Genomic DNA, 24296 nt, shown 5'->3' on the forward strand with positions numbered 1-24296 from the left:
TGAAAGTCGAAGACAGGCCATGTTGCCAGGGGATATACAAATCTCTAGATAAGGGGAGAAAATATATCCAAGATTGCCGTCATCCTGGTGGTCAGCTTTGTGAGCAACTGCATGCTTGGACTCTCAGTGTAAATACCAAGTGTCACTACATGCTTAAGTACTACCTGTCCCTGGTGTTGCAAAACACTTCAAGTAGTTCAGCCATGCCCTACCACCTGCTCTTCGTGGAGAAGTTTAAGCAGGAAAACACAGGACCACAAGTTCATCTGGCAATGGTCAAGACGAAGCATCCTCAAGACCCTGTGGGGGAAAAGGAGATGGTTCAACTTGTCAGATAGTTCACTAAGCAGAGTGTCAAAGTTATCTGTCTCATCGCAAGTACTTACAACAAACACCAAGTCATAACTTGGTTGAAAATGAGAAAGGCCCATTCCATCAGATCTTTTCAATATGCTTAGAGCCTCACTACACCCTCTACAATAGCTTCCAGTGCTAATATTGCCTTTGAAATGGAGTCGGGACAAAGAGTTTTGCCTCTTTGTGAAACCCGCCTTCGCAAAGGTGTGGAGAGAAGCTCAGTGACGTTGTCATCCTGAGTAGCTCTACAATGCAGGTCTCTGCTGGGCAGGTCTTTTCCAAGAATGTACACCAAGACAAACAATTATAATATTTTATTTGTCTGGGAAGTCGAGAACAATTGGTCACAATTTAAAAATAAGGGAGATGCCATTTAAGACTGAGATGAGGAAAGATTTTTACACTCAGCGAATCTTTGGAATTCTCTGTCCAGTGGGCTAAGGAAGCTCAGTCTTTGTGCATGTTTAAAGTAGAAATTGATAGATTCTGACTTCCAAAGGAGTAAAGGTTTATGGGTCTGGTGTGGTAAAAGGCACTGAAGTGTTCAATCAATCACGGTCATATTAAATGGCAGAACCAATGACAGGATGAACAGCCTACTCCTATTCCTATCAACTGTGCCTGGAGGACCATCAAGTCAACGAAGACTCACATTAATTTGCCCTCAACTTGCTGGGCTACCAGTGCAAACAGTTATTCTCAACTGAGTGTTGCAGACTAGCAAATTTCAAGATCCAGGACTAGGTGCTGAAGGATGCACTTAAGCTTGGGGCATCTACTGCAGAGACACAATGGCCAAAGGTCACTGTCTAGGGTCTTTCAGCCACAGTGCAGTGAGTGGTTGGAAACGTTGAAAAGTTCCTCAGACTGTGTACTATACAAACAGTATATACTGTGAAGGTTAAAAAGATTAAAATTGCATTAACTTCCTCAGAGTGGAACATGGCATGGGGAGGATCTATTGCACTCTCTAAAATGTCCCATTTGAAATGTTTTAACATCAGGCTGTATATCTGACATGAAATGCATATTGTAAATATTAAAACTGTTACAATCATATTCAGTGGAACAATTTGGAGAGCAGTAGAATTTTATTTCAAATTCTATAATATTTAAGATGCAATGTTTTAGAATGTAGTTTTACAAATCTAACGAAAATAGCATATTTTTGGAAAAGAAACACCGACGGTAGAAAAGGTAGAAGTTATCCACAACAGATGCGCAAAATTCAGAGGTTATAAAGCTGGGAAATTGGCAACATCAAGTTCAGAGAAGACAAAAACTCTTTAAAAAAAAAATTTCATCTGGAAAGGCCAAGGTTAGGGCAGGGACAGGTATTCTTTGTTGAGGAGAGAATATGTGGTCAGATGCTGAAAATTACCTCAAAAATGATATATTCAACTAAATTATGCCATGCACAAATTAGACTAAACACTTTTTAGTTGTTCAATTCCTGAATTTTCTACTTTCTAATTATTTCTAAAGCTTATAGAAATGATGATTTCAGCAACTCCATCTCTAGATATTCTAGATTTCTGTTACATTTTGTTAATATTTATAGACTTTTGTTGATCAAGGATAACTGATATTCATCTAATTAGCCGAGAACATATTAACACACTGATTAGTAGCAGATAACCATCCAGTATGGATCTGTTCAATTATAAATTGTGTTGTAATGTGAATTTTTACACAGAGGATTGTGATAAATTCATTTACTAAAATACAACTTCCTCAAAATACAGAAAGGGAACATACTATACTGACCAGGAACAAAGCTATGTCAGATCATAACCATTCTGGGCAATCCAAGAATGGAGGTAGGAAAAAAAAAAATCATCGCTGTAAGAGCTGCTCCTTTTTTGAGGTATTTTCAGTGTTGGAGCTGATTTCCTTGAATTTTTAGTAATTACTGTTTGATAAACTGTGCATTGTTTAGAAAAAAAAGACCAAAATAACAGTGCTTTTTAAAGTGGAGGAATAGAGAGAGAGCAGATACCACTTTGCAGGTTAAACAAATGGAGAAGTAAACCTGCACAGCTGTGTGACCTATCAGTGACCTGCACAGCTAACTGCCTCTGCTGTTTAGTAACAGGTATCTCTGGGCATTGGAGTTCATTCTAAGAAAAATAAACAAACTGTGAAATTCACAGCTGACCTTGGAGAAACCTGGGGGAGCTCACAGCAGGGGAGCAGCTAAGTGGTTTATTTTTTAAAAAGTGTAACATTACTTTTTTTGTTTGTAAATCTACAATAGTGAGTAGAGTGGGGTTTTTTATTATGCGTTTGATAGCGATCTGTCTCTTGACTAAACTTTAAAAATATAAAACATACATTAAGTTACCCTGGAGCAGTGTTTTTAGAGCAGTAAGACTGTGCTATTTTCTCGGTCTGCAGATTGTTAGGGTGCAAAGATGGCATTTAGTAGAATGATGTGCTACTCCTGTCGGATATGGGAGATTAGAGAGAATTTCAATGTTACTGATGATTATGTCTGCATGAAGTGTGTTTGGTTGTGAATCCTATCAGGTGACATAGATTGGTTAGAATAACAGTTAGAGGCAATGAGGAATTTACAGCAGCCAGGAGTGATGGATTTAGGAAGGGAGAATAACTTGAGATAGTCAGGTAGATGGGTTACCTCCAGGAAAGGTAGGAGAGGGAGGCCGGTAGTACAGGAGTCTCCTGTGGCTATGCCCATCTCAAACAATTATTCTGTTTTGGAAAATGTAGGGGGTGATGGACTCTCAGGGAAAAATACTCTGACAGCCAGGTTTCTGGCACTGAGACTGGCTCCAATGTAACAAGGGGTACATAGGTTCCAAGCAATCAATTGTGACTCTCTAGTCAGAGACACAGACAGATGATTCTGCGGCTGACAACAAGGCATAAGAATGATGTGTTGCCTCCCTGGTAGCCGGATCAAGGATATCTCGGAGAGGGTACACAAAATTCTCAAATACGAAAGGGACCGGCAGTAGGTTGTTGTACATATTGGAACTAATAACACAGAATGAGAAAAGGATGAGGTTCTGAGGAGAGAATATAGCAAATTAGGCAGGAATTTTATAAAGGAGATTCTCAAGTGTAGTAATATCAGGATTACTCCTGGTGCCACAAGTAGGAATAAAAGGATAGAGCAGATGAATGAGGAGCTGGTGCAGAGGAGAAGGATTCACATTTTTAGATCATTGGAATCTTTTCTGGGGTAGAAGTGACCTGAATAAGGAGGACAGATTGCACCTGAATAGGAAGGGGACTATATTATGGCAGCGAAATTTGCTAGAACTGCTTGGGACGTTTTAAACTAAAGATTTGGGAGGGAAGGAATTGGAGGGTGGGGGTATGGTGGTGGCGTGGGTGGAAGTGGAGGATGGGACCTAGTGAGATATTGAGAAAAGAGATCAGTCTGAGACTGGTGCAGGTGGGAAAAGGAGCAAGTCAAACAGTCAGGATAGACAGGAACAAAGCAGGGAAAGAGGTAGGACTGATAAATTAAACTGCATTTATTTCAATGCCAGAGACCTGACAGGTAAGGCAGAGGAACTCAGGGCATAGCTAGGGGCATGGACCTGGGATATCATAGCAATTATAGAAAGGGTATAGAAGCAATAGGAAGGATAGAAAGAGGAGGACGGGCATTTTTGATTCAGGATAATATTATGGCTGTACTCAGGGAGGATATTCCTGGGAAGTTACTTGGATAAAACTGAGAAATAAAAAAAAGGGATGATCACATTACTGGGATTGTACTATAGACATTCTAATACTCAGCAGGAAATTGAGAAACAAATTTGTAAGGAAATCTCAGTTATCTGTAAGAATAATAGGGTGGTAATGGTATGGGATTTTAACTTTCCAAACATAGGCTGGGACTGCCATAGTGTTAAGGGCTTAGATGGAGAGGACTTTGTTAAGTACATACAAAAACACTTCCTGATTCAGTGTGTGGATGTACCTACTAGAGAAGGTTCAAAACTTGACCTACTCTTGGGAAATAAGGCAGGGCAGGTGACTGAGGTGTCAGTGGGGGAGCACTTTGGGGCCAATGATCATAATTCTATTAGTTTCAAAATAGTGATGGAAAAGGATCTAAGAGTTAAAGATCTAAATTGGAGGAAGGCCAATTTTGACTGTATTAGGCAAAAACATTTCAAAGTTGACGTGGGGGCAGTGGGCAGATTATTCGCAGGTAAAGGGACGGCTGAGAAGTGGAAAACCTTCAAAAATGAGATGACAAGACTCCAGAGACAGTAAGTTTCTGTTAGGGCGAAGGGTAAGGCTGGTAGGTTTAGGGAATCCTGGATAATGGAAGAAATTGAGGTTTCGGCCAAGCATAAGGAGAAAGCATAAGTCAGTATAGACACCAGAGGTCGACTGAATCCCTAGTACAGTATAAAGGCAGTAGAAGCACACTTCTGAGGGAAATCAGGACGGGAAAAAAGGGGACATTAGATAGCTTTGGCAAATTGGGTAAAGAGGAATCCAAAGGGATTCTACAAATATGTTAAGGACAAGAGAGTAACTAGGGAGAGAATAGGGTCCCTTAAAGATCAGCAAGGCTGCCTACCTGTGGAACTGCAGGAGATGGGGGAAATACTAAATGAGTATTTTGTTTACTGTGGAGAAGGATATGGAAGCTACAGAATATTTGAAAATAAATAGCGACATCTTGGAAAACGTCCATATTATAGAAGAGGTGGTGCTGTATGTTTTAAAACGCATATGGGTGGATAAATCCCTGGGACCTGATCAGGTGTACCCTAGAACTTTGAGGGAAGCTAGGGAAGGGATTGCTGGGCACCTTGCTGACATAGTTGTATCATTGATAGTCAGAGGGGAGGTGCCATAAGACTGGAGATTGGCTAACGTGGTGCCACTATTAAAGAAAAGTGATAAGGAAAAGCCAAGGTTCTGCAGACCGGTGAGCCTGACATCAGTGGTTGGCAGACCGTTAGAAGGACAGGATTTACATGTATTTAGAAAAGCAAGGACTGATTAGGTGGTAGTCAACATGACTTTGTGCATGGGAAATCGTGTCTCACTAACTGGATTGAGTTTTTTGAAGAAGTAATGAAGACGACTGACGAAGGCAGAGCAGTGGACGTGATTTATATGGACTTCAATTAGGCGTTCAACAGGGTTCTGCATGGTAGACTGGTTAGTAAGGTTAGACGTCATTTAATACAGGGAGAAATAGCCATCTGGATACAGAACTAGTGCAAAGGTAGGACACAGAGGGTAGTGGTGGAGGGTTGCTTTTTGGACTGGAGGCCTGTGACCAGCGATGTGCCACAAGGATCAGTGCTGGGTCCACTGCTTTTTGGCAGTTATATAAATGATTTGGATGTGAACTTAGGAGGTATGGTTAGTAAGTCTGCAGATGACACCAAAATTGGTGGCATAGTGGACAGCCAAGATGGTTAGCTCAGTGTACAACCGGACCTTGATCAGATGGCCATGGGCTGAGGAGTGGCAGATGGAGTTTAATTTAGATAAATGTGAGGTGCTGCATTTTGGAAAGGTAAATCAAGGCAGGACTTATACACTTCATGGTAAAGTCCTGGGGAGCATTGCTGAACAAAGAGACCTCGGAGTGCAGGTTCACAGTTCCTTGAAAGGTAGACAGGTTATTGAAGAAGGCATTTCGTATGCTTGCTTTTATTGGTCAGTGCATTGAGTCTCTGAGTTGGGAGTCACGTTGCAGATGTACAGGACATTGGTTAGGCCATTTTTGAAAACTGCATTCAATGCTGATCTCCCTGCTTCAAAAAGTATGTTGTGAAACTTGAAAGGGTCCAGAAAAGATATACAAGGATGTTGCCAGGGTTGGAGGGTTTGAGCTAGAGGGAGAGGCTGATTACACAGGGGTATTTTCCCTAGAGCATCAGAGGCTGACAAAGTTTGTAAAATTTTGAAGTTTATAAAATCATGAGGGGCATAGAAAGGGTGAATAGACAAGGTCTTTTCCCCAGGGTAGGGGAGTCCAAAACCAGAGGGCATAGGTTGAGGATGAGAGGGGAAAGATTTAAAAGGGAACCAACAGGCAACCTTTTCACATAGAGGGTGATGGGTGTATGGAATGAGCTGCCATAGGAAGTGACGGAGGCTGGTACGATTACGCAATTTAATACAGATCTGGATGGTTATATGAATAGGAAGGGTTTAGAGGGATATGGGCCAAATGCGACTGGATTAATTTGGTCAGCATGGGCAACTTGGACTGAAAGGTTTGTTTCCATGCTGTACAGCTCAATGACTCTATGACTCTAAATGCAGTGAAACGAAAACCAACTCTTATCTTCTTACCAAAGCCGATAACCAAACTCTTTGCTGCTGGATGCGATTAATCTTTTAAAGTGCAATATTCAAAATAGGCTTTATAAAGAATTGTGCATTTTTCACTTACAGTAAAAGTAGAATTAAAGGGAACATTTACAATGTGCTTCATCACATCACCGTCAACACTCCCTTCCCTGGGAGGCACACATTTCAGGAAAAAAAATACATCTGATTTTGGACCATTTCATGCAGATGTCCTTCCCATTCAGTGTTTGAAGCTTGAGGTTGATGAAACATAAAACACATCTATTCCCATCAATCAGATTATGTTGCTCTTTATTCAGAAATATGATCTTGGTGATATTCGAGCTGTGATAACAGCCATTTCACGGAGATTTTCAGCAATGTTCACTAGTCTATATACCTTCTACTGGCAACTTCCCTGTAATATAGAAACCATTTCTTATGCTGCAGCCAACCCAACAATTGCATCTCAGCATTTATAGGATGCTTGATAACTACCATCCACCACTAACTATTCTCATGAAAATCTTGTGTTGTTTCCTTTCATCAAATCAGGCTAAGCCTATTGATGTGACAGGCATTAGCGTAAAGAAACTTCAAAAAACACTTACAAGGATGTTGCCAGGGTTGGAGGGTTTGAGCTATAGGGAGAGGCTGAATAGGCTGGGGCTGTTTTCCCTGGTGAGTTGGGGACTGAGGGTTGACCTTATAGAGGTTCATAAAATCACGATGGGCACGGATAGCATGAATAGCCAAGGTCTTTTCCTCGGGGTAAGGGAGTCCAAAACTAGAAGGCGTAGGTGGGAGAGAGGGGAAAGATACAAGAAGGGACTTAAGGGGCAACTTTTTTCACGCAAAGGGTGGTGCATGTATGGAATGAGCTGCTAGAGGAGGTGTACAATTACAACATTTAAATGGCATCTGGATGGGTATATGAAGGGTTTAGAGGGATACAGGCCAAATGTTGGCAAATGGGACTAGATTTATTTAGGATATCTGGACAAGTTGGACCGAAGGATCTGTTTCCATGTTGTATATCTCTATGACTCATTCCCTTGTTATTCTGGAAGGTTCTCCTCTTCATAGCTGCTTGGAAAGTCAGGGCAGATTTGCTACACCTATGTTCCATGGTGTCTGGTGTAATATGCAAGGCCTGTCCTGTTTGAAAGATATTTGTCACTCATACTATGGAAGCAGATGATGGGTGTTTCTCGGATAATTCATGGTTGTTCCTAACTTCTCCCCCTTATCTCCATAGAAGACAGGCTGTAAATTAACTGTTTGAGCCATCCATTACCAGGTCTGGCTGATCCAAAGCTTCAGCAATTATCATTCCCTTTTGCCAAAATTAGCCACCCATTCCTTTAGGGTCATCCTGTAAAGCTCCTTTTCTCTAAGACTAGAGTTGAGATATAGGTAAGCAAACAAATGGTACAGCCAGCTTGGGAAGCTGAATGGCCCAGTCCAGTTCCTATATATTAATCTTCTCCTTAAACTCTTTTCACTTTCCTGTCCACCTTGTCTTCAACAAGGATAACATGGATATCTTTAAGACTGAAACCATCATTCAACTAACATTTCTGGTTAGTTCTATTCCTACCTAACCAATCATTGACTGTAGAAATGGTCTCTCCGCTCTGTCTTATAATATGACTGCTGAAATTTTACAGGTCCTAGCCCTGGCCACCTCCTCTTTCTGATTACAAATGTGAAGCAAGCTTCTATATGTATACTGACAATATCAGTGATATCCCTCCACCACCAACAACCCATACTCGGTCTCCATATTAGCAAACTTATCTCTCAACATCCAATCTTCAATAATCTGCAATTCCCACCAAATAAAAACAGGGATAACCAAAGCCATTTACAGCCCTCACAAACCGCCTACCTCTACCATCAATTGCATTCCTCTTTTCCCCACCTTCTCTCTCAGGTTGAACCAGAATCGTTCAAAATCTCAGTGTGCTACTCAACCCTGAACTGTGCTTCCAACCTCAACCCTGATTCAACTCACATTCTCGTATCATGTACTTTAGTTCATCGAAAACTCAGTTAATCACTCATTCTGCAACCTACTGACAGCAGAATAAGAGTTCAAAGTCTTGAATTTTACACTATGAGATTTGTAAGAAAAAGTTAAATTGCCACTTGAAATTTCTGTATTCTAAATTATCTAGATGAGTTAACAAAGATTCGATCCCATCTTACCTGCAAGTTGGTAAACCTGCCAGAAACCCACCCTACCATGATAATTGAAGTCTTTGTTTCAACTTTCAAAAACAATACTTTGCCTGGAAAGCTCTGCCACTGAACCTATACAAAACTATTTAGGTGACAGGTTAGTAAGAGAATGCAAATATGGAATACCCTAACATTTTAAATTGTGACTAATGAGAGATTGTGTGTTCAGTACACTATACTTCAATAGGGCACTTCCCATTTTCTTCCGATTTCAGTCATGAACAGTGTTATTGGGATCACGCCACCACAATTTTATAACTAAGCCACTACCCATAATTAGCAACGAGTTGGTCTCAGGATGTTTTTCCATGAAATTGATGCTCACATACTGTTCCTACAAAGCTCTGTAAGACGATAAGTAATTCGCACAGTATAACGTCTGATAGGCTAGTCAGTATTGGTGAGAACCAGCAAAAATCTTTTTATTCCAAGTAATCCATACAATCATCTCAAATATGTGAACACATTTTTTGCACACTTACCATCATTTTGTACTCTTCATATGTCCTATAAACTTCACCCTACAAGAATAATTTTTTTTAAATTAGCATGAGAATTAATGCTGCATATGTATTGCATATAAAAAGTGTGCAGGAAAAATCAAGAGAAGGCCAACTCAAAAAGGCGGCAAACAGCCAAGTGCCCTACACACAAACAATTATAAACTCGCAGTATAACCTGTGTTACGTTCATTATTTGGAGTCTAGGAGATAAGAGACCAAAGAAAGTATGGAATTAATTTTACCTTTCAAAGTTTCCTAAATCGAGTCACAAAGTTAACTGCTATACTTTGGTCAACTAAGAGTTACATATATGAAATTATTGGTCCAGATTTTGAACTCATTGAACTAGAATAGTGACTAATAGCTGTTTCTTCTCACCATTTCAGCCACTGTTCATCAAATAATCTTTATCTTAACATATCTAAGTTTTTTTACTCACTGTTCCAAAGTAACTAGAATATCTGTACCACTGACCTCAACCTGTTGTTCGTCACTTAATTATTTAGCCTGGCCAATCATTTGAGAGAACTTTGCACCGTTTCATTGCCCACAACTAACCCCACCATTCTGATAACTGCTTTTTTTTCAGTTGACAACTATGCTTATTTAGTTTATACATTGTTCTGTATTTGCAAACACAAACATTCATATAAGAAAACTGATGTATCAAAACACATTCTATCCCCGACAAAAGAATAAAACTTGCACAACCGTATAATGAAAATGCAAGAAATAAAGCAACATCTGCTCATGGTATTCATTTGTCCATTATCATGTTAGGTTACATAAGTGAGCAAAAGTTGGAAATGGAGTATAATGTGGGAAAATGTAAAGTTGTTCATTTTGGAAGGGAAAGCACAACTAAGGGTCTAGGAAGAACTTGTGGCTCAAATACAGAGAGCTAGCACACAGGTGCATCAGGTAACCAGGAAAGCTAATGGAACTGGCCCTTATTTCAAGGGGGTTGAAGTAAAAGAGTACGGAAGTCTTAATGCTAGTAAGACTGTATCTATCATACTGTGAGCAGTAATGGTCCCCTTATTTAAAGGAAAGATATATTTCATTGCAGGCAATTCAGGCTCGGTCCACTACAATGATCCTCTGTAAGGGATTAATTGTCTAACGAGCATAGGTTAAGCAGGTTGGGACTCCACTTGTTGGAAATTAGAGCAATCAAATATATCACTGAAATATATAGGATTCTTAAGAAGCTTGACAGGGTAAATGCTAAGAGGATGTTTCCCTTCATGGGGTAGTTTAGGACTAGAGGGCATAGTCTCAGACTAAAAGGGTATCAAATTAAGACAGATGGCGAGAAACTATTCCTTTCAGAAGGTTCTTTGGAACTCCTTGCCACAAAGCACTGTGGTTGCTCAGTCCTTGTGTATACTTAAATCTGAGATAGATTTTTAGTCAGTGGGGAAATTGAGGGTTACGGCAAAGGGCAGGCATGTGGACATGAGGAGTGTCAAAGCTGCCATGTTTCCATTGAATGGCAGAGTGGCCTCAAGGGAATGTCTACTCCTGTTCCTATTTCTTATGGTCTTATGTTCCACTTAATAATGTAATGTAGTCTTGTCTGCTTGCAGAAGTAAAAGTTTCACTGATAACGATTTACTCTCACAAAGTAACAGTTGTTCAAACAGCAATTTGATAGCAGGCTTGTTGATCCTTAAGACAAAGAAATGCAATTGAACACTAATAATTAGAAAACCAAGACTGGCTCAGTATTGTTCCCTTGGCTTATAAAGATTTACCAAAGAGGCTGACTGAAAATATATCATTAATACTTGACAAATTCCTTCAAAGCAATGTAGTGTAACGAAAATACAATACTCCAAGTACATTATTACAGTTGTTACACAACTCAATAAGCAACCGTTTTGTATACTTAATAAGATAATTCAAATGGTCTTCTGATTGTGTCTACCACCTAGGATCACAAAAATTCCAAACAAAATTAATGGATAGTCTTGATTGTATCTTTACTCCTTTACTGCTTTGAAATGACAAAGATCAAAACTGGCAAATTTATTTTAGAAAGTGAGTTAAAACAATGAGAATATCTAATCTTTTTACCATCAGTTATATAATTTGCTTTGCTCACTTGAATGGTCTTGATCTGGCATTAGCTCAAATACTATTGTTCTCAATCTTAGTTCTTGCTTTTCATATTGGTATTAGTCACACTGTCAAGATTATGACAAAGAACATCAATCTTACAGCTCCTTATAGGATTGAGGTTTAATAGTGTAAGGCCAAAAGGAATATTAAAGGAACAAATGCTTTTTTATTTGTTCGTGGCCTGTGGGCATTGCTGGCTAGGCCAGCATTTATTGCCTGTTCTTAATTGCCCAGAATGCAGTTAAAAGTGAATTACATTATTGTGGGTCTGAAATCACCTGTAAGACAGACTACGTAAGGATGCAAGATTTCTTTCCCTAAAGGGCATTAGTGAGCCAGATGATTTTTGGGACAATTGGCCATTGTTACATGGTCAACATGAGAGTAGTTTTTCACTTTTTTTTTCAAAATTGAATTCAAATTTCAAAGCCATATGCCCAGAATACTAGCTTGGGTTTCTGCATTAGTAGCCCTTTGACAATACTGCTACATCACTACAATACCTTGCTTTGTATTAAAGAAATAAGGTGTATCTACAGGAATTACGTACAAGACATCTAAAATGCAAAGAAAAGAAAATGAGAGAAAAATCCAAACCATCATTTAATCTGTATTGTCCTCCCCGACGTATGACAGACCAACCCTGTTATTCTCCTCGTCATTCTTCTTTCCTTCCACTTGCTCACAATCCATTACATTTTCAACTTTCCATAATTCTGGTGTGTGGTAACAAACCTGAAATGTTGGTTGAGATAGTGCCAGACTTCTGGAGATAGGCTTGAAGGTGGGGTGCCTTACAAAATGGCACTGAATGTCACTGGAAGGGCACTGAAATCTTCTTACCGCCAGAGGATATTTTTGTGATGGGAACAGTGGTAAGGCAGTTGCACAGCAATGCGAGGCAGGAGGCCATTAAAACTATTAATAGGCCAATAAGGAGTTATTCCCACGCCTGCCAACATTTTAACCAGCATTGGGACAGGATCTTGCCATATGGTGAGACCCCCAGGTAAGCTGTGATGGCTGACCCATGGGTTCCTGTTTAGTCAGGTAGAGGGAAGCATCTTTCATAGCTACTCCATGGCACACAAAGTAGCCCCTCCCAGCAGCAGTGCTGGCTCCAACATCACAACTGGAAGGCTGATGCGAGGACCTGCCTGGCCCTGGTACGTGAAACATAGAAAAGCTTCCTTAGCCTTTGAGGCACCTCAATCCAGAGCTACCCTCAAGCAGTGGGCACTTCTATCAGTGGCACTGTTACAGATGGCAAGTTGCCAGCCTTCTGATTGGGCTGACACCTCAGATTCAAGCCACCCTCAAATAAAATCCCACCTAGATCCTAGTGTGGCCTCGGGCTCACAAATCACTTTTGATCCTGGTCAACTGGAATTGAGAACATTCTGGCCATTAAATGTATTTCGCTTTTACAGGTGGTGGCAGAACTGTTAGTTGTTTCCAGGCTTGGTTTTTATTTCAGATTTCTAGTTTCTTACAGTATTTTGCTTCTGTATTAACATCATACATAGATTTCCTGAGCATGAATCATTTTACGTGCACGAATTAAAAATAAGCAGCACTTTACCACTTTTACAAACAATATAAAATGCATACCAATATCCATAAACATCAAAACATGAGATGTTTTTCAAACCACATGAGCTTGTTAGCTTTCTACAAAGACCATAGCGAAGGATCAGCAAAAAGCTGATGAATGCACCTCTCTGCCTGATCAAGGAGCTGTTAAATTGGCCCAATACCCAGAGAAAATACATAGATACTCCTTGTTAAGAAAACCAGGTTACTCAAGGTCAGAGCAGGCTTTCAGAAATGCTCAAACAGAAGTTACAATGAGGTTTGGCTTTTATGCAGAACATAAAGACTGGCATTTTTTAAACCAGTCATTAGTAGTGACGATATGCATACCAGATGTGAAAACTCAATTAGTGATTGGGATGGCACAAGCACATACCTACAGGATCTCCACTTGCACAAGCACCATGTACTACTTACTAATCTAGTTACCTAGCCTGTGCTCCACTAAAGTACCAATTTGCAAAATCCCATAAAAAAGTGTATAACTAAGAATCTCTGTGTCCACTGGGCTTTGTGTAATTAGTACACTCTTCACACTTCAGAGCCCTAATTGGATTTAACTCCCGTTGATACACTACATTACAAACATGGTACATTCACGCTTGGCAGGGTGGTGAAGGTGGTGTTTGGCACGTTTGCCTTCATTGGCCAGAACAAGGAGTACAAGAGTTGGGACGTCATGTTACAGCTGTACAAAACATTGGGAAAGCCACACTTGGAGTACTGTGCACAATTCTGGTCACCCTGCTATAAAAGGGATATTATTAAACTGGAAAGGGTGCAAAAAAGATTTACAAGAATGTTACTGAGACTGGAGGGTGAGAGTTACAAGGAGAAGCTGGATAGGCTGGGAGTTTTTTTCTCTGGAGTGTGGGGAGGCTGGGGGTTGACCTTATAGAGATTTATAAATCATGAGAGGCAGTGATAAGGTGAATAGCTAAGATCTTTTACCCATGGCAGGGGAGTCCAAAACTAGAGGGCACAGGTTTAAAGTGAGAGGAGAAAGATATAAAAAGGACCTGAGGGGTAACTTTTTCCTGCAGAGGGTGGTGCACATATGGAATAAGCTGTCAGAGGAAGTATTGGAAGCCAGTACAGTTACATCATTTAAAATACATTTGGATAGGTACAGAGGGAGGAAAAGTTTAGAGGGATATGGGTCAAATGCAGGCAAATGTGACTAATTTAGGAAATCTAGTTAGCATGGACAAGTTGGGCAGAAGGGTCTGTTTCCGTGCTATATGACTCAACAATTCAAAGGCAGCCTTCATCCCTGAAAGGTTGAGGGTCACTTCAGGAGTAAATCAGTCTGGTTAAAGAGTGAACAATCAGTGACCACACAAGAGAGTGTGTACTAAGGTTCTCAGACAATGCAGCAGAAGAGTTGGCATGGTGGAGGAAAGCCCTGTATGCACTTGGGGACAGAAGGTCACCTGGAAAAATGTTTAGGAGCCAGTGGGAAGAAGTAGCAGTGAGGGTCTCATTGCAATACCGTAGGAAGTTAAAAGAGCTGTCCAGATCAGTGGATTCATATTTAAATGGCATATCCTACCACCACACCTAAGCCTCAGCTCCCGTTCAATTCACTAGATTCAAATCACCAACTACCAACATTTCAGACTCAATCCTACCATTCATGTGCTTTATGACAGCCTCACACATTAGCATCGTAGGAAACCAAGTAACTCAATTCATTGAATAGTAACTAGTCTTTGCATATAATCAGAACAGTCTCAGCACAGGACATTCACAGAAAGGATGAGCGTGCCTACATGTGTTAGGCCCAAAGGAGGAGACAGCACAGGTCATCATGAGAAAGCACCACAAAGGCTGTAACCACAGGCAGAGAAGTAATCAATGATCAATTTATCAGTATACTAATCCATTGTCTATCATTCTATTTTCCCACACACCCATAAATCTTTTCTGAAAAACCTATTTGCCCACATCCTCACCATTTCACCTACAACAGATACACCTGTGTAGGACAGTACTGGTAACAGTGACCACTGTCAGGTTCTTATGGGGATTAAATCAAGCTTTCACATAGATGACACCTCCACCATGTTGTGTGGCACTGCCACAATATTAAATGGGATACATTATCAAGTAGTTCAAAAGTGGGAATCATGAAGCATTGTCAGCCATCAGCAGTAGAAGGATACAGTGTTCAGCCACAATCTACAATCTCCTGGTCCAACACAGCCTCTCCATTCTTCTTCTTTTCTGTCAAGCCAAGGGACCAATCCTGGTTCAATGCTCCTGCATACCAAAAGTAGCTCAAGACATATATAAAAATTAGACACCAACCTCACAAAGCTACAACCCATGATCACATGCATGATAAACAGCAGAGACTGCATGAAATTGAGCCAGACAATTCCACATCAAACAGATCAGATCAAATCAAAGCTTTGTAATGCTGTCATTTTCAATTGTGAATAGTTGCAGTCAATTAGCAACTAACCTGTGGAGAAAGCTCCATGAATCACCACAACCTGAATTATGGTAGAGTCCAGCATGTGACAAAGCTAGAGGATTTGAGATATGAGGAAAGACTGGACAGGCTGAAGTTATTTTCCCCGGAGCAGCGAAGATTGAAAGGGGACCTGATATAGGTACATAGGATGGGCAGGAAGGCACCTTTCCATTAATAGAAGGGTAAACTGAGACAGAGTTGGTCCCCTGGCTTGATGGCAGGGATATGGTGGACCGTAAAATCATAAACTGTGCCTTAATACAATCCTTCTGCTGCTTCACAATGCCCACTTTTGAGCTGCTTGTTCTATTATGAATTATGAATCTAGCTCAGTTAACACTGTGGCAGTGCCACGCAACATGATTGAGGTGCCATCAATTCAAAGCCTTGATTTAATCTCCTATTGGACCATTGGCCACTTCACAAACAGGTGATAGATTTAAGTTAAGAAGTTGGGGCTAAGGGGAGACTTGAGGAGATATCTTTTTCTCACCTACGGAATGTATTGCCTGAAAGAGTGACCAAGTCAGAAACATTTGTAACATTTAAGCAGTATTTAGATATTTACTTGTATTGCTGTTACTGCCAAAGCCATGGGCCAAGAGCTGGCAACTGGAATTACTGTAGACAAATCTTTTTGACTGACGTAGACTTGTTGGGCCAAATGGCCTCCTTCTGTTGATGCCCATGCGTCTATAATTGCCAAATGGATGAACCAACCTGTTCCCTCCTGAGTTCTCCAAACATCACAGAAGCCAGCTTTCACCAATGTGACTCATTCCACTTGTTGTAAAGCGGCAGCTAAACACGCAGAATGATGGGAGGACAGGAGTTACACAAAATTAGGTATTTTGCTACGACTTACATACTTTGAGTGTCCAAAGCCTTTTCACCATCAACATGGAGAAGTCAGGTATGCAATGGAATGAGTGCAGTCCAAAATCCTCAACAGGCTCAAAACCAACCTAGTCAAAGCATGTCACACAGCATGGAGCTGGAGCAACACAGCAGGCCAAGCAGCATCAGAAGAGCAGGAAAGTTAATGTTTCGGATCAGGACCTTTCTTCAGAAATTTCGGAGGGAAGAGGAAAACTTCTTCAAGGTGGGCATCCTTAGAAGAGGGTTCGCAGTGGGGTTATAACTCACTCAGAGAGAGTCTGGAGACAGGAGGACAACTTCTTCAAGGTGGGCATCCTCAGAAGAGGCTTCGCAGTGGGGTTACAACTCACTCAGAGACACTGTCACTTAGTCAAAGCAGGTCACTTGATTGGCACTCCATCTGCCTATACACTAAATTAGAGAGGAGGGGTAATGTTACTTATGTGGATGAACATTCACTTCTTCCAACAGTCACAGTGCTATTGCATGTAATGTTTACAAGATGTTGCTTCGTTGTACAGAATTAGACCATTACTGAAAAGATACATCGAGTCATACAGCACAGAAACAGACCCTTCGGTCCAATCAGTCCATGCTGAACATAATCCCAAAACAAACTCGTCCCATCTGCCTGCTCCTGGCCCATAACTCTCCAAATCTTTCATATTTGTGTACTTATTTAAGTGTCTTTTAAACGTTGTAACTGTGCCCGCATCCACCATTTCGTCAGGAAGTTCATTCCACACACTAACCACTCTCTGTTGAAAAAAAATTGCCCCTCATGTCTTTTTTAAAATCTCTCTTCTCACCTTAGTACCCCGAAGTCTTGAAATCCCAATCCTAGGGAAGACACCTACTCCTCATAATTTTATAAACTTCTATATTGTCACCACTCAACCTCCTACGCTCCAGCGGAAAAAAGTTCAGCCTATCCAGCCTTCCTTCATAACTCAAACCTTCCATACCCAGCAACATACTGGTAAATCTCTTCTGAACCCTCCCCAGCTTAATAATATCCTTCTTATAACAGGGCGATCAGAACTGGATGCAATACTCCAGAAGATGCCTCAGCAATGTCCTGTACAACCTCAACATAACGTCCCAACTCCTATACTCAAAGGTCTGAGCAATGAAGACAAGCGTGCAAAACATCTTGTTAAACCACCCTGTCTACCTGTGATGCAAACTTCAAAGAATTATGTACCTGAACCTCTAGGTCCCTCTGTTGAGGCTGCTTCCAGGTAGCATATTTCATTCAAATAAACAAACATTCTGTTTCTTTCTAAGTGCCATTGCAACAATGTGAAATGTTAAATAAACTAACTGTCTAAACTTCTAAATGAATTGTTGCAACCATGAGAGTATTGTACGTTGTATCTAAGAGCATTTGATGCTGCAATGCTCTACTTCTACTAATATTTTATCTAATATTTGCCTTTTTGAGTACATTATAGCAGAGTTATAAGTTTTAAAATTGCAGAGGGCACTGACGTCATCCTGACAGTAGCACACATGTACTCCTGAAATGGCTACGCCCTAAACAAGCTGATCCAGGACAATTACAACATTGACATCTGTCCAACAATGTTGCTGCTTAAGCTTCTTGACTTGCACTTTGCAGAACAAATGCAAGAAACAACAATTTAAACTACAGGATGAAAGGGCGCTGCTTGATTAGCATATCAACTCTAATTCTCTACAGCAATGCCTCAGTCAAAGCGATAACGGACTATCATTTCTGCAAGATGCCTGGTACATTACCAAAACCTTAAAGGTTGAATATTTTCTTTCTGTTTGCAGAGAACAGGTCCTTGCATTTGAATGCATGTCACATTAAGCAAGTGCAAATTAACCACGTTAAGAGCTGGACTGAGTGTCATAAATTGGTGGATTTTGTACTTATTAACACACTCAGAACTGTTCAGCAGGTATTGCCCAATCTTCAAAGCACACCTAACAGCAAACACTGTGTTTTGGGTATTGCAAGTGCAGGACGTCTCAGCACCATCTATATACTCTGCCTATTACATATAATCAGAGGAACCGCAGACTTGTCCAGACTACGTTCCCTCCCAAGTCACACACCATCCTGAATTGGAAACAATCACTGATCCTTTCACTGTCAATAGGTCAAAACCTTGGAACTCCCTATCTAAAGGCACTGAAGGTGTGTCTACACAACATGGACTGCAGCAGTTCTAAAAAAATGGCTCAGCACTGCCAATGAGGGAAATTAGGGATGGCCAATAAATGCTTGCCTCATTAAGAATGCCCTCAACTCATGAACAACTCAAGTATCGAACTCCAAGAAGCTTCCTGCACCGTTAAGCTCTACCTACTGTTGCAACATGGAGTACAGTACATTGTGGACTGGAAGACAGGATGTTAAAATTTGTTGTTTTTAAAATGATAAGGGGAAGGCAGTGCATGGTCCCTTTAAAAGAAGATGTGCTTTTCTAGGCTTGGAGATTAAAAAAAATGTCTGTGGGCAGCTTGTGGGTTTGCAGGTGCACAGACAGCACCTGAATTGTAACATTTGTAACAAAAGGCTGGATGGTTAGCAGGCCAAGCTGCAGTTTTGTTTTGTTGTCAAGACAACAAATTTGAATTTAGCCAATTAATTTAAACCAGGCACTTAGATACTAACAATCAATTAGGTTTAGATCTGATGGTTTTGACAACATAGGACCAATCCTGTTGTAAGAAATTGATATGTCATCAAGGGTTTAAAAAAAAACAGGGACAGTTACAAAATTAACAGAGCCATCTGCTAAGAGAAAGCATCATCTAAATAAAGGTACTGGGGCATACTTAGTTAACATTCCTGACAAAAGAATTTGACGAAGAAGGCGATCCTGACATAAGATCAATGGAGAAGATGCAGAACATTCCAGAAGACGTAACCTGGCTGTAATTTTTTTTTTTATTTTGGTTTATACAAGTGGGGCTTGTATTTATTAGAACAGCATACCATTAGAATTTTGTTTTCATGAATAGTTAGTAGTTAGAAGGTAATTGTTTGGTTTGTTAATAGTTTAGTTAACTTGTTCACTATTAAAGTTAGACAAATAAATTGTTACTTGTTGATTGTAGAGTGAGTGTTGGGAGTTTATTTCATTTAACCACCCCTTTGTAACAGATTGGGGCTGAGAAGCAGGTTATACCACTTTTCACACTTTTATTAACAGATTATAGGGCAAGGTGAGCCTCTCTGGGTGTTTTGGTTTAAGTTATCGGGGTGGGGTCAACCTCCACTTTATGACACTATGCTTCCAGGTGGTGCAACTGGTCCACTTTGTGATCCGAACTTGTGGCTGTGGTACAATCACTTCATGGAATCTGAGATCCAGAAAATGTTCAGCCATCTACTACGCTTGAATTCAACCACCTAGAGGCAGATACTGCATACATGGACCAGGTGAAAAGTCTGAAGTACTCACATGCCAGAGAATTTGCAGGCTACACATTATGAACATATCTCCATTTTATTTTGGAACTTGGAAAAAAAAATCTCGTTAGATTTAGTGATTATTTAATTGTTGTTAACACTTCTGAACTATTTAAACACACCAATTCGCATTGCTATTTTTCTATTTGCTCCGCAAAGTGAACAAAGCAAAGACTAATTAGTTGCTCAAAATTAACACAAAACATTTACACCTCTAAAACACCAGCCATCTAAAAACTTACCTCAGAGAGCTCTGTTACTCTGGCTTCACTCCTTCGAGTTGGTTTTGGCTTGAGTTGAGTTTCTTAGGTTTCCCATGTCATTGGAGGCTCTGGTGTTAGTCAGTCCTCTCTTTTTTGGCCACAGACTCGCATGGCAAGACTCTTGCTCGGACTAATGGCATCTGTTCTCCTATTAAAATTAACCACCCTTGCACATTACTATTTTGAAATGAACTTTCTTTTTATTCATCCAGTCTACAAGCTTTCTTCTTTGTTCTTTACTCTTTTTTTATGGGATGTGGATGCAGCTGGCATGACCAGCATGGATTGCCCATCCCTAACAGCTCTTGAAGCAAGTGTCCTGCTAGGTCATTACAGAGGGCAGCTGTGTCACATGTAGGCGAAACCAGGCAAGCAGGATTTCCACCCCTAGAGGACAATTAGTGACCGACACTGCTTTCAGGGTTAACATTGCCCTGCTGAGCTTTCAAATCCGGACATTTATTAATCGAATTTAAGTTCTCCCAATTGTTGTGACGGATTTTGAGCCCATGTTCCAAGAGCATTAATTCAACTGGGCCTCTGGTTCAGCAACATTAACCTACACTATCAAAGTTGATTCCTTCCTGTATCTTGAAACAATCTTTTATGTTTGTAGTTGCATGAACCCGACCTCTGCTCCCCAGTTTTGATACCACCTGCTAATTTGAACATTGTTCTCTCAATACTTTCATGCCCATTTTAATCCAACAGCCTACTGTCATCTAAATCTGGACTGTCCAAATTGCTGTCATCTAAATCTGGACTTCCAAATTACTGTCACAAGATGTTCATAGTCAAAAAGTGCCATTTCTATCTGTCTCAAAACCCAAATAAATCGTCACTTTTATATACCTGTACATATTTGTTTGGAGGAGCTGGCAGTTTGGAAATTTCAGCTTTCTGATCTATGCTTTATCAGTGAATTTACAGCCCTGGGAACACATCAACCGAAACTAACTGGCCTGTACATCTCAAAATGACAAACAAAAGATCCATAGGAATACTGTAAAATTAAATCAGACTTTGGGAAGGAAGTTTAGAATTTATGGGCAGAATTTTATTGGCTTAGAACTTTCTTCCAAATCTTCTGGGCTATTTATGGGTTGCTGGAACAGTTGCTCTTACCCCCAGAGCAAAACAACTAAGTCTCCCACCCCCCCCAGTGTAGATGGTCTTCATCCTATGCTCTTAAAAGAAATAGCTAGTGACATAGTTGATCCATTAGTTTTAATTTAACAAAATTCCCTATATTTCAATTAGCAAGTAGCAAACGTAACTCCTTTATTCATGATACTGGCCAGCTCCTAAAATTCTGGAAGCTATTATTAAAGACACTGCAGCAAAGCACTTGAAGAAAATTCAAGACAATCAGAGTCAATATGGTTTTGTGAAAGAGAAACCATATTTAATTTAATGGAACTCTAAGAAATTATTATTAACTGCAGATAAAGAGAACCAGTGGATGGGCTATACTTACACTCCCGCAGAAAATAAAAAGTCTTATGGTGTACGGGACAAAATATTGACATGGATAGAAAATGGGATTGCTAACAGGAAATAGACAGAAATAAACATAAATGGTAAACTGAAATGAGTGTTGTGCCACAGAAATCAGTGCTGTAGCCTCAACTTTTTACAAATAACGTAAATGACTTGGATGAAAGAACTTAAGGTATTGTTGCCAAGCTTACTGATGACACAAAGATAGTTTGGAAAGTAAGTTGTGAAGAGAATATTACAAAAGGTTATAGACAGGGTTAAGTGATTGGACAAAGATCTGGAAAATTGAAATAATGTAAGAAAACATGAAATCTGCCATTCTGGTAGGACAAACACAGAAGTAGTACATTATCTAAATGATGACAGATTGCAAAGCTCTGAGATACAGAGGGATCTGGTATTCTTTTGCATGAAATATAAAATATTGGCATGAAAATACAACAAGTAATTAAGCTAACAGAATGTTACCATTTCCTGTAAAATGTGTTTAATACAAAAGTTGGGAGGCCATCCTCCAATTATTCAGGATGCTGGTGAGACCTGAAAACGTACTCAAGGAAGGATGCAAATTTATTGAGAGCAGTTCAGAGAAGGTTTCCTATATAATATCTGGAGATTGGCAGAATCATAGAATCCCGACAGTGTGGAAGTAGGCTATTTGGTCCATCAAGTCCACACAAATCTTCGAACAGCATTTCACTCAGCCCCAGCGCCAGCCCCCACTCTAGCCCAGTAACACTGCATGTTCCATGGCTACTCTAACTAGGCTGCACATCCCTGGACACTGGTCAATTCACCTAACCGGAGCCAACCTGGCCAAAACATGCAAGATCCTAGTTATTTGACAGGGCGCGCATAGAGAGGAAGTTCTCTCTTGTAGGTGAATCTAGAAGTAGATGTCACTGCGTTTTTTAAAAAAGAGTTGCCTACTTAAGACTAGGACAAGGAGAACTTTTTCTCCTCATATCATAGAAGGCCATTGAAACTCTGAAAAGGCACAGTCTTTGAATATTTTTAAGGCAGATTGTTCATAAGCAAGGGGGTGAAAAGTCATCAGGCTTAGGCAAGAACATGGGATGATCAGAACTGGTTTGTCTTACAAAATGTCAGAGCAGACTGGAGGAACCAAGTGACTGACTTTGCTGCTAATTCATCTGCCTCAGAAATGCCCAATTAGGAAGAATCACAGAGTCAGAGTCATTCAGTCACAGGAAGATTTTTTCACTAAAAACTTCCGGAGTTCTGACAAACGGTCAGTAATCCGAAACATTAAAATCTGTTTCTCTCCACATGGTGCCTGGATTATGAGTCTTGATGCATGTTCTGCTTTCATTTCAGATTTCTGCCACCTGAAGTATCATACTTTTGCGTTGCTTCCATACTTATTACAAACTGTTTCGTTCACCACATTAGTTTTTATCAGGGTAGAGTTAGTTTCAGTTTCCATTAATGAGACATAACGGTCTGGCACTGTCAAAGCAGAATGTGAACCTGACCTTTCATTCTTCCACTTGACCTGTTCACAGGATTAAACATAATCCGGCTATAAAAACAGCAGGAATACTCCACAGCTATGTTATACTATTCAAAATGAATAATGCGAAAATAGATTATACTAGTTTACTGATCAGTTTCTGAACAATGAAACGAAATTCCACTGATTTCCCTTCTTGAGAATAGTAGGAACATACAGACAACCGTATTTATTAGGAGCAGTAGACTTTTCTGCCCTTTAAAGAGATCTTGGGGTGCAGGTTCATAGTTCCTTGAAAGTGGAGTCGCAGGTAGATAGGACAGTGAAGAAGGCATTTAGTATGCTTGCCTTTGTTGGTCAGTGCATTGAGTAACGGGGTTGGGAGGTCATGATGCGGCTGTACTGGATGTTGATTTGGAATACTGCATGCAATTCTGGTCTCCCTGCTATAGAAACGATATTGTGAAACTTGAAAGGGTTCAGAAAAGATTTACAAGGATGTTGCCAGGGTTAGAGGGTTTGAGCTACAGGGAGAGGCTGAATAGGCTGGGACTATTTTCCCTGGACCGGAGGCCAAAAGGTGACCTTATAGAGGTTTATAAAATCATGAGGGGCATGGATAGGGAAAATAGACAAGGTCTTTTCCACAGGGTAGGGGAGTCCAAAACTAGAGGGCATAGGTTTAAGGTGACAGGGGAAAAGATTTACAAAGGACCTAAAGGGCAACTTTTCCACGCAGAGGGTGGTGCACATATGGAATGAGATGCCAGAGGAAGTGGTGGAGGCCGGCACAATTATAACATTTAAAAGGCACCTGGATGGCTATATGAATAGGAATGGTTTAGAGGGATGTGGGCCAAATGTTGGCAAATGGGACTAGATTAATTTAGGATATCTGGTCAGCATGGACAAGGTGGACTGATGGATCTGTTTCCATGCTGTACATCTCTATGACTCTAACTAAATATAGCCTGGCTTCAAACTGTTAATGTTCACCTCTCCCTTGTAACTTTTGCAACAGAGTTCAAAATATTCCCCACTCCCAAAGATGCATATTGAGAAATAAATAATACTGCCCAGCTTAAATTTCTCAACAACAAAAACAAAGTTGCTGGAAAAGCTCAGC

At 40.3% G+C, this 24296-nt stretch overlaps 2 protein-coding genes across 2 annotated transcripts in view; both read right to left on the reverse strand.

The window, feature by feature from the left end:
- Positions 1-20341, reverse strand: part of LOC125483795 (coiled-coil domain-containing protein 9B-like) — a 44187-nt gene extending 23846 nt beyond the window's left edge. Inside the window, exons 1-3 of the mRNA XM_048600483.1 lie at positions 20176-20341; positions 16175-16896; positions 9390-9428 (exon numbers count right to left, since the gene is read on the reverse strand). Coding sequence (XP_048456440.1) covers positions 9390-9428; positions 16175-16201 — 66 coding nt within the window. The 5' untranslated portion in view covers positions 16202-16896; positions 20176-20341. The remainder of the gene's footprint in view (positions 1-9389; positions 9429-16174; positions 16897-20175) is intronic.
- Positions 16382-24296, reverse strand: part of plekhd1 (pleckstrin homology domain containing, family D (with coiled-coil domains) member 1) — a 150726-nt gene continuing 142811 nt past the window's right edge. Inside the window, exon 13 of the mRNA XM_048600484.1 lies at positions 16382-16407. Within this exon, the coding sequence (XP_048456441.1) occupies positions 16382-16407 (26 nt within the window). The remainder of the gene's footprint in view (positions 16408-24296) is intronic.

Source organism: Rhincodon typus, chromosome 8, assembly GCF_021869965.1.
Source record: "Rhincodon typus isolate 14 chromosome 8, sRhiTyp1.1, whole genome shotgun sequence".
NCBI classification, from domain to species: Eukaryota; Metazoa; Chordata; class Chondrichthyes; order Orectolobiformes; family Rhincodontidae; genus Rhincodon; species Rhincodon typus.